Here is a 9,742-nt window from a genome sequence, read left to right as displayed (position 1 = left end):
AATAGTACAGGCCTAGGTCCTTTGTAGATCCGCCCTGTAGGAGTAAAGTAACTCCGCCTTGGATGCAATGGTCTTCTAGACACAGTCAGCATGGATAATGTTCATTGTCATTTTTATTATTGACATACAGAATTCTTGGGGGCCATGTTTCAAAAAGGATAGTGTTACTTTCAATAGACATGACTGCATGTGCATGAAAACAAGTAACTACACGCTAATCACTGTACTTGTATCTACTATCAAGGTGGTAGTATCCTTTTCTAGAATTGGTCACATATCCAATTGGCTTAACTTCCAGTCTTGCAAGCTATCAGACTCCGGCTGAACACCATGGTAAGCAACAACAGCACTACGCCCTCTCTCGAGGTAGCCATTGTAGGTGGTGGCATCATCGGCGTTATGACAGCCCTCGGCCTAATAAACCGAGGCATCAAAGTGACCATTTACGAGCGCGTCTCCAACTGGCACGAGATCGGCGCTGGATTCTCCTTCACTGGCGTGGCCCAGGAGTGTATGCGGCGCCTAGACCCTGGCATCCACGACGTGCTGAGCCGCATCAGTCAGAAATCGGACCCCGACAACGCAAGCACGAGCTATTGGGATGCCTATCACCCTCAGACAAAGCAGGAGGCCGAGGACGAATCGAAATCACTGCTCTTCCAAATGCCAGGCAACAAGCTCGCATTCTGGGGCTGCGTGCGCTCACACTTCCTGCTAGGCATGGCCGCCCTGCTGCCCGATGGTGTGGCCAAGTTCGGGAAGCAACTTGTGAGCTACGACGATAACGACACGAATGATAAAGTCGTCCTCCATTTCGCAGATGGCAGCTCGGCAGAGGCACACGCTGTGCTTGGATGCGACGGCATCCACTCAACTACCCGAGAGGTGCTTCTCGGCGCTAATCACCCGGCCACTCATCCTAGCTACACCCACACGGTTGCATACCGCACGATGCTGCCCATTGACGCTGGAATCGCCGCTCTCGGTAAGGCCAAGGCAATGAGTGGCTGTATGCACTGTGGTCCCAATGCCAACATGATGTCGTATCCTGTCAGTCTAGCCCAACACACCCTTCGACAATTTTATTCCCAGCTAACATCCACAGCAGGTCATGAACGCAACGCTCCTGAATGTCGCCTTCTTTGCCCACGAATCATCAGAGTTCCCCGACCCCGAGAGAATGACAGCGCCGGCCACACGCGACGAGCTAGAGCGTCTCGTAGTTGGCTGGGGCCCACACTTCGTCGACATCGCAAAGTGCTTCCCAGAAAACATGGTCAAGTGGGGGATCTTTGACATGGATGAAAATCCGGCACCAACGTATGCTCGCAGCCGCGTCTGTCTTGCCGGTGACGCTGCCCATGCTAGCAGCCCGTTCCAGGGTGTCGGTGCCTGTATCGGTGTCGAAGACGCTCTTGTGCTTTGCGAGGCCTTGGCTACGGTGCAGGCCAGCAGCAGTAGTACGGGTAACCACGACCAGAGATCGGTTATTGTACACGCACTGGAGGCATATAGCCAAGCAAGGATGGAGCGTGGAAAGTGGGTTGTGCGCAGCTCGCGCGAGATGGGCCAAATGTACCAGTGGCGATATGGTCCGACGGGGCGGGATGCTGAGAGGAGTAAATTGAAGCTTGAACGAGCTTCCCGAATTATATGGGACTATGATGTTGAAAAGATGGTAACAGAGATTAGAGCTGCGGCTGCTTAATGTGCATTTTGTTCTTTTGGGTGAAAATATAGATCCAATATTACAACATCTGAGTACACAGACAACTCATGTATGACTATAGTGTGCATCCAGAATCAGAGGTGCGAGAAGAATTGGGAGCCCAGTCCAATGTGTAAACTAGTAATGATCCAAAAATTGTCTACGTTTGCTGTTTGCTAAAACAATGTCAATGACAGAAGATAGTTCCATTTCAGATAATGTATTAATCTAAAGAATTAAAATACTTTTATCATAGCAACGATATAACTTGTATGGTGTATAAATGTCTCTTTAGTAAAGAGACGCCCCATTTCCAAATATACGAGAGGGATCCCAGATGGCTTTCAGTTTTCGAAGTTTGGGCAAGTTGGCTGCAGAATACCACGCGGCCGCGCCTTCATCTCCATAGGCATAGTTCAAATAGACATGAGGGGTAGAGAAACCGCTGGTAGTCTGTAAGTTTGTGCGTTGTCCTCGCATAAACTGATCAACCTGAGGCCTGATCGAGGCGTCGGTGTATTCGTTTTGCGTGAGCCTATAGAAAGAGAATAAATCATGGGATTAGTGAATGACAAGAGAATAGACAGCGAAGAAACTCTTGAGAGCCAGAAACACTCACCACCACACTTGGATATCACGCCAGGGGAAGGCAGTCTCAGACGCCGGTGTCTGGAGAGTAACCTTGTTGCTGTAATACTGGAGCACAGATTCTCCCTGGAACGCAGGATATGCCTTATAAAAGGCCGTTAAATCCGCAAAGTGAGCCTCATAGCTTGCGACATCAGTACGGCTGAAGCCCAAGGTGTGCGCACTGATTATATTTCCCCTGTCACACACTCCAGCCGTCTGTGACTGATAGAACACGTCGGTTTGAGGAAGATATGTCACAGATTTGACGACCGGACCCACGGCGGTAAACTGGTCAATGTATGGCTGCGCCTCTGTCACAGGACCAAAGTACCAGAGCTGCAGAATTAAATTCGCCGAGTTGGAAGTCCGGTCAAACTTGATGACGGCTTGGAACGACAGCTTGGCTGGCTGGTTGCCATCAAATGTTTTCATAGTCTCCCAGAGTGAGCGATTAGACGCCGGCGCGTAGACAAAAGTAACTGCCGTCAGATTGCCGCCGTTGGTCTGGTCGTGGATTCCGTAGGTTGCTTCTGTGACAATGCCAAAGTTGATGCCGGCTCCGCGAATTGCCCAGAAGAGATCCTTGTTTTCTGTCGCCGAGGCCTTTACCAGGTCGCCCTTTGCGGTCACAACACGGACAGATTTAAGTGTGTCAATCATCAGACCGTGCATGCCCGTCATCATGCCAATGCCGGCACCGATGGTCACACCGATAGCACCCGGGCAGATGGAATTGCCAGTTTCTAGACAATCGCAGGTCAGTCACTCTGCCGTTTTCTCACACATTGGGCTTTGACGGATATTATGTGGAGATTAAATAGACGACACGTACGTATTTCTTTGCCGACATCGTACAACCCCTTTTGGACATCCCACAGCTTGACGCCAGCTCCAAGGGTCACCAAGTTGTTGGTGGTATCGATACTGACAGTATTAAAGCTGGCGAGGTTCACGTTGATGCCGGTAAACTGGCCTTGACCGACTTTCGGGCCATGGCCGCCATTGGTTGCAATGAATGGAATCTTGTTTGCCACTGAGATTTGGACCTGTTGCTTCATAAGTCTTTCTGATATACTAATCATGAAGGCAAAATACAAGAAAATGATACTCACCACTTTCTGGAGATCTTTTTCTGTTGCAGGTTTAATTGCCCCAGACCAATGCGGAGCTTCCCAAGCCGACCATCGTGGCCCAACAACGGTGGAAAAATTGGCATCTGTTGAAGAAGCAATTTCGGTGGCGGGTGATACCCATGGTTCATACAGCTCTTCGAGCGTGGAAGCATCGTGTCTAATGTAATGGCCATAGGCTACCATGCGAAGAGCCACAATGGCCAAGGCCAAATGACGAGTCAACATGATTGGACGAGGGCGAGGACGAAAAGGGATAGAGGTACAAAGCTCTTTGCAGATAAGGATGCAAGCAAGATTGAGCAGCATAAAAGCTTGGTATGACCCTTATATTAGTTGATAGCTGCCCCGGCACCTATGTCCGGAGAATTGGAAAATGGCCGACTAAGTCTGATAGCAGGCCTGCCATCCTGCTGGTTCTGCTCAGGCCATCCCGGCATTAAGACGTAACTCCGGGTGATTCAACATGTAAAGACCGATAGTACTCGGACCGGATGTTATCATGAATTGTGCAAGGTACAAGTGAGCTGTGGCTGTGGAGCTAGTCCACGAGTTGTTAGGTCTGTAACGCTATCGCGTAAGCGACATTTCATTGGAAAGCGCATCAATGAAACACCGCCGGAGCGTACCGGAGTGTAACGTGCCTGCTTACCCCTGGATAGCCGACGTGCTTATCCTGGAAATGGGAGAAGAAAGAAATGAGGACAACCTTGGAAGACACGTGAATTGAATTAGGAACAGGCCCGTGCTCCACTTCTATTAGATATCTCCACACAGATCTACATATTTCCACGGCCCAGGAAAGCTTGGCGTATCCATGGATCTTAGCTTTGTCATTCGGTTCTTTATCAACTCCTTATATTTTGACCGTATACTCGGATTTTACTTCAATAAAACTCGCTGGTTATTTAAGTACAGTATTCAAAGGAGTGTTTTAACTCGATTTTATGAGTTAGGTAACTGGCCAGATAGTTTGTCTTATTACTTTCGTAAAAAGGTTGACCGAGGAGAAAACTCTTGTATATGTAGAGTAGACGCTTCATATAAGAGACAGAGAGTATCATAAAACAGCCAAAGTTGCAATGTGAGTTCTTTCATGATATTTTTGACTCTGTAGACTGAATTATATTGAATAGAAAGACACCACACTATGCACATAGTTCTCTTTTGCAGTTCACCCTAATCCCCAGAAGTCAAATAATTCCTCTAAACCGCCATGACAGATGGATCACCATCACCCCAGACATGGTTCGCCTTCCACGACTTGAACCTCCAAAGGTCACCCACTTTGACAGCGTCGCAGTTGTAGATGGCACCAGTGGTGAACTTGTTGGGGCCTGGCTCAAACCCTTTTCCATGACGACAGTGCTGGGCAAGAGAAGTGAAAGTCACGCGGGCCGTTGTCGGCGTGTCGATGCTGATGCGCATGTTGCTGAGGTAGTGGATGGTGTCGACCTTGATGACATTGTCCCAAACTTTGGTCTTGAGATCTTGGGCGTTGGTAACAGTTGTGCCGGCGACTTCGGCATATATGTCATCAGTCACGGCTGACCAGAAGAGCTCTTCGTCGGCGTGGTCGATGGAGGCCGTGGTGCGGTAGCAGGCATCAGCGATGGCCTCGCGATCCGTCAATGGGGGACCAGCGAGGTTAACAGGTAGTCGGGTAGCAGGCATGGTGACTGGCTGTGGAGTTTGTATAGTGGGAAATGGTGTGAACAAAATCGTGTGCTTGAGTAGAAGAATGTTGGCGCTCTACTTATGTATTCAAGTGTCGATATTGTAGCCTGGTATGATACTCCGATTATAACATTCTTGGCAGGCCAGGCGGACTCGAGCAATCATTACTTGGCACGGCGGACATCAATGGGATGTTTATTCTGCAGAATGTCCGCGGAAAATATACAGTCCGGTAAACCCCACGAGCATACTATAGGTCAGTGCGGGTCTAACCCTGTTTGTATTTGCCCTAAAAAGGATGTCAGCTTGATTATGGCCCAGGAGTCTAGCGTGGAATCAGTTCGAGTTTCTTAATCTAGTATTATTTCAAAGGTTATACATAGGAAAGTCTCTTCCACTAAGTATGCATGTTCTGCTTTTTTTTACCCTCTACTTATAAAGCCGAGAAATGGGAGAAAATATCTTAAAGACATCTATCTTATGAACGGCGGACACGTACCTACCTTCAATGCCGCTTTAAGCCAAGGGTATAGGAGACTCACTCTGTAGCACAACTCTATATCTCTTGTGTCAATTAATTATTTGAATGTCACAATTTCTTGTTTAAAGCTCGGAAAAGGGACTTCAAGAAGGACCTCTTTCTTGTTTTCCAGCATCTGGCTACATTCTCATTCAGATACTTCAGTTGATAGAGCAAGAAGACATGGGGGTACACAGGGAGCACCCTAGCGCCTTCAGAATCTGGATGCACACCACGGGAACATCTAAGCTTCGCTCCTGAACATAGCTTCTATTATTATTAGAATCATAGTAAGTCGAGGACGCCTTGCACACAAGGTTGTTATGCCTGTATTCTAGACTTTCAGGGACTATTACACTCTTCAATTGTACACTTTGCATTCCATGAACTCTTTTCCATTCTAGTTACATACAGTATACATTTCATATCCTGTAACACTTTAACGGCCAGAACAGATAGTACAATGAGATAGATATCCACCCTCGATTTCCATGGATTGAGAGGCTCTTATGTGATAAGAAAGCTTCAATTGGAACAAGTCGACTCCAATGTATGGGCGGGGAGGTACAAGGGCATGGCATCCTCCCACAAGCTATTGGTCAGTGGGGTCTTCTCACTGCCATCAGCGTTCATGACCATGATAACGGCATATGGCTGCATGCTGTCATCGTACAGGGACGCCTCCTGCTGGAACCCGAACATGGCGGTGTTGTACATGATGCGACCGTCATGGCTCCAAACTGGGTGAGCGTCGCTAGCAACAGATGTTGTGACTTGGTTGAGGTTGGTACCGTCCGAACTCATGGTGAAGATGTCGTAGTTGTCACCAACGTTGTCCCAGTTGGTGCGGCGCATGAATAGGATTTTCTTGCCATCGGGAGAGAAGGCCGGCAGATTGTCCCATTCAGTCGTCAGCTGTGTCATCTTGAGCGTAGCCACATCGACGATGGCCAGTCCCTTCGTGCCAAAAACGGTGCCGTTTTCGGCAGTACCAGGCCACGTGCGGAAGACCACCTTGGAACCATCTTTACTAAAGGATGGGAAGCCATAGTTGGTGATGTTGTTACCCGCAAGAAGCCTCAGGTTCTTCCCATCGGCGCCGATGCTGTAGATGAAGCCAGGACTACTCGCGCGACCCGCAAAGTATGAGCCATAGCCGAAAGTGATGTTCGCATCCTCAGGGCCCCAATTTCCCTGGTAGGCACGCGCGTTGTACGACGCGGCGAGGGTAGGGTTAATCGTGTCCTTGCTTGGCTCGTATAAGGTGACCTGGTCGCTACCGTCCGCTCCTAGTCGCACAAGGTTGTTCTTGGCAACACCTTCCATTTGTTGAGTCATTACCATCGCAGGGCAGCCAGAGCGTGCGGCCTGGGGGAAGACATCGGTGTAACGGTAGTCCCAGCGTTGGTCAAAACTGTATTGCTCGGAATACTGCGTCTTGGAAGTTGAAGTGCTGCCTCCCGTAGGGCCCTGCAACTCATAGATGACATATTTTCCGTTTGGTGACCATACTGGGGAGCGCAGTGCAGGTGTCATGCTTGGCATCGGAATGGTTTGGTACTGGGTATAATTCTTTCCCGATAAAGACACATAGTGAATACCGTTGTTCGCTGATTCTTTTACAACAAAACCAATAACCTGTTGAGCATGTTTCTGTCAGTAAAATGTATATTCCAACCCATGAGCGGCAGAATGATATCACTTACATCTTTGGTAACGTATGAAGGGCTGATCCTGGTTCCCTCCCCAGTGGCGTGCACAACGCGATTCTTCCCACTGGGGAAATCGACAGAGACAATGCTCGTGTTAAGATAGTCACCAGCGAGCAGGTCAGGTTGCAGGCGACTCTTATACGTATCATCGGTCATCATCTCGTAGAAAACCAGGCGCTTCCCATCAGGGGAAAATTGAGGTGAGCCTTGGGTATAATTCGAGCGAGATGACACAAGGTGGAAGTCGGAGCCGTCGGGACGGGCAGCGTAGATAGACAGCTCCTGCACATGTTCCCACCCCGCACCATTGCTGTGGCCTCGCCATGGTGTGTTGCGATCTGATGTGAAGACAAGCCACTCTCCATCGGGGGACCAGGTAGGTTTGAAGTACCCATTGGGCTGTGTAGGGTTGGCAGCACCCGAGATATCACTGACTAGGGTGAAGTTCTTCTGACGGTGGGTCGCCAGGTCCATCAACATAATATGGGTAGTCTGGTTGTATCGACTAGTCGTGAAAGCCAGCAGTTTGCCATCAGGGGAAGTCACGGCAGAGTCATCGACACCCTCCGATGACACAAGTTGCTCTGGAGCCGCCGTCACTCCAGTTGACCCATTAATAGCCACGCGGTAGATGTCTGCTTGACCATCGCCCCGTCGCTCTGATGTGAAAGTCACATACTTTCCATCGACGGACCAGCTCGCCCGGAAATCGTAGACAGTGTTTGAACCCAGAAGGAGCTTTGCATTAGACCCGTCGGCTTCGGCGAGGTACAGTTGAGAGTAGTTGGGGCTTAAGCGGTTGTGCAAAAATGTGCCCAATGTGGCGTTCACGTTTGGCTTCTTGCCCGCATGGCCTTGTGTTGAGTGCGACACATAATGTGCTAATCCAACACTGGCTAATGTCAACCAGGTCAGAACCCCGGAACACCGCATGGTGACCTCAGATAAAGAGTGATTTCGACTGGATGCTTATCAAAGCGAGCAAGGGGATAGCTGTTCAATGGACTACCGCGTTGGGCTTGAGAAATCTTTGATGCAAAGGCTGATTTTCTTTCGGTGGAGGATTGCTCGTTTTATACTGTTTTTCACTGGACATTTGCTGTTTCAACTGACAATTACAGGGAATCAGAGCCATCGATATTACATTGCCTTGTTTGTGGTACCGAGTCCATACTCATAGTAGAGTATAACCGGCGCCACTTGATATTACGAATCCACGCGGGATATAGATTGTAGGGAGTACCCGCACTCCCCACCCCCTTTCAGGCCCTAACTACATATGTAATTTCATTACTCCCATGCCACCAAAGCATACAAAGTTGAGCTATGATTCAACCAATTCAGATAACAGGATCCTACTTGCTACCAGAGCTTTGGAAGATAACAAAATATATACAATTTGCTGGTGACTGCATCTATCAATTCGATTTATTTCCTGACGATTGCAGGCGGGTTCACGGGTGGCGCGCCCGCTGATATAGATGGGCTACTCGCTTACTCCGTGTAGGTTACATATATATACATATCCGAACGTTATCCCCGAGTACCCCGAGGTTGATTCTAAGACCCGAGAAGTGGAGCTTTTGAAGGGACACTCCGCACAATCTCCCGTGTGCTGAGACTAACCTCAGAACCGTCTACGGGTATCAAAGAGCTTAAACATGAAGGATGTATACGTACCTGGAGACTATGATCTATGTCTCATCTTTTAATTTTCCTTTTTTCTTTTCCCTTTTTAACCCCTAATAGCAATGACCGAAGTAGAGCCTTAGAAGGTCGATCTAATCAGTCAATCGGGTTTATCGGCTGTAATTACTCTCATCGTCTTTTTTTTTTTTTACTTTTATTCCTTTAGCTCGGGCCTTGAAGATCATATCAAATACCGAGTCCAAACAACACGGTATGTGAGATATGTCAAGGAGCGCGTATACAGAAATACAGAGACTTTCATACCACTGAATTAGCAATACTAGTTCGTACAGACATACTTCTGTCAGATCGCCTTAACATTTTATATTCGTTACTCTTTCACTCCCTGGAAGCTAATTGCCTCTAGTATCCACTCCGTCGGTTTTCCCTGGCCCACAAGATCTGCATAAAGTACTAAAATAGGTCGTGCGTACGTACACATTAAACCGGGGCTTGGGCACTCCACACAAGAAACTCGCTTCAGTTCCAGACAAATATCTTATCCTTCAATCTACCAGTGGAGGCATCTTTTTGTTCATCTTCTAGACGGACGCGGTAGACAATTCTATAAGGGGAATGGAGGAAGGGTTATGCCATGTCGATCGATGCCTATTACCACTATAGTAGCTGAATGGCAGATTATCAGAGAAGTTGAAACATTAGTAGGTACTGAAAT

General features: G+C 48.3%; 4 protein-coding genes across 4 annotated transcripts; 1 reads left to right on the top strand and 3 right to left on the bottom strand.

Moving 5' to 3' along the window:
* Positions 1-330: 330 nt before the first annotated feature.
* On the top strand, positions 331-1,708 carry N7517_000514 (FAD-dependent oxidoreductase; the record flags this gene model as incomplete). Its single annotated transcript, XM_056718244.1, has 2 exons — positions 331-1,050; positions 1,106-1,708. The coding sequence occupies 2 exons, from the start codon at positions 331-333 to the stop codon at positions 1,706-1,708; spliced, it is 1,323 nt and encodes a 440-aa protein (XP_056582379.1).
* Positions 1,709-1,999: 291 nt separating this feature from the next.
* N7517_000513 (FAD-binding oxidoreductase) lies at positions 2,000-3,696 on the bottom strand (the record flags this gene model as incomplete). Its single annotated transcript, XM_056718243.1, has 4 exons — positions 2,000-2,243; positions 2,328-3,081; positions 3,171-3,384; positions 3,451-3,696. 4 exons carry the CDS (start codon positions 3,694-3,696, stop codon positions 2,000-2,002), a joined length of 1,458 nt encoding a protein of 485 aa, XP_056582378.1.
* A 978-nt stretch (positions 3,697-4,674) lies between these two features.
* On the bottom strand, positions 4,675-5,142 carry N7517_000512 (nuclear transport factor 2 family protein; the record flags this gene model as incomplete). Its single annotated transcript, XM_056718242.1, has 1 exon — positions 4,675-5,142. The coding sequence occupies one exon, from the start codon at positions 5,140-5,142 to the stop codon at positions 4,675-4,677; it is 468 nt and encodes a 155-aa protein (XP_056582377.1).
* Positions 5,143-6,190: 1,048 nt separating this feature from the next.
* Positions 6,191-8,310, bottom strand: N7517_000511 (uncharacterized protein; the record flags this gene model as incomplete). The annotated part of the gene is made up of 2 exons (XM_056718241.1): positions 6,191-7,303; positions 7,372-8,310. 2 exons carry the CDS (start codon positions 8,308-8,310, stop codon positions 6,191-6,193), a joined length of 2,052 nt encoding a protein of 683 aa, XP_056582376.1.
* Between the last annotated feature and the right edge of the window lie 1,432 nt (positions 8,311-9,742).

The sequence above is a fragment of the Penicillium concentricum genome, assembly GCF_028827145.1.
Source record: "Penicillium concentricum strain IBT 3081 chromosome Unknown utg000001l_segment0_segment0, whole genome shotgun sequence".
NCBI classification, from domain to species: domain Eukaryota; kingdom Fungi; phylum Ascomycota; class Eurotiomycetes; order Eurotiales; family Aspergillaceae; genus Penicillium; species Penicillium concentricum.
The sequence above is the reverse complement of the archived record's forward strand: the minus strand, read 5'-3'. Positions and strand labels throughout refer to the sequence as shown.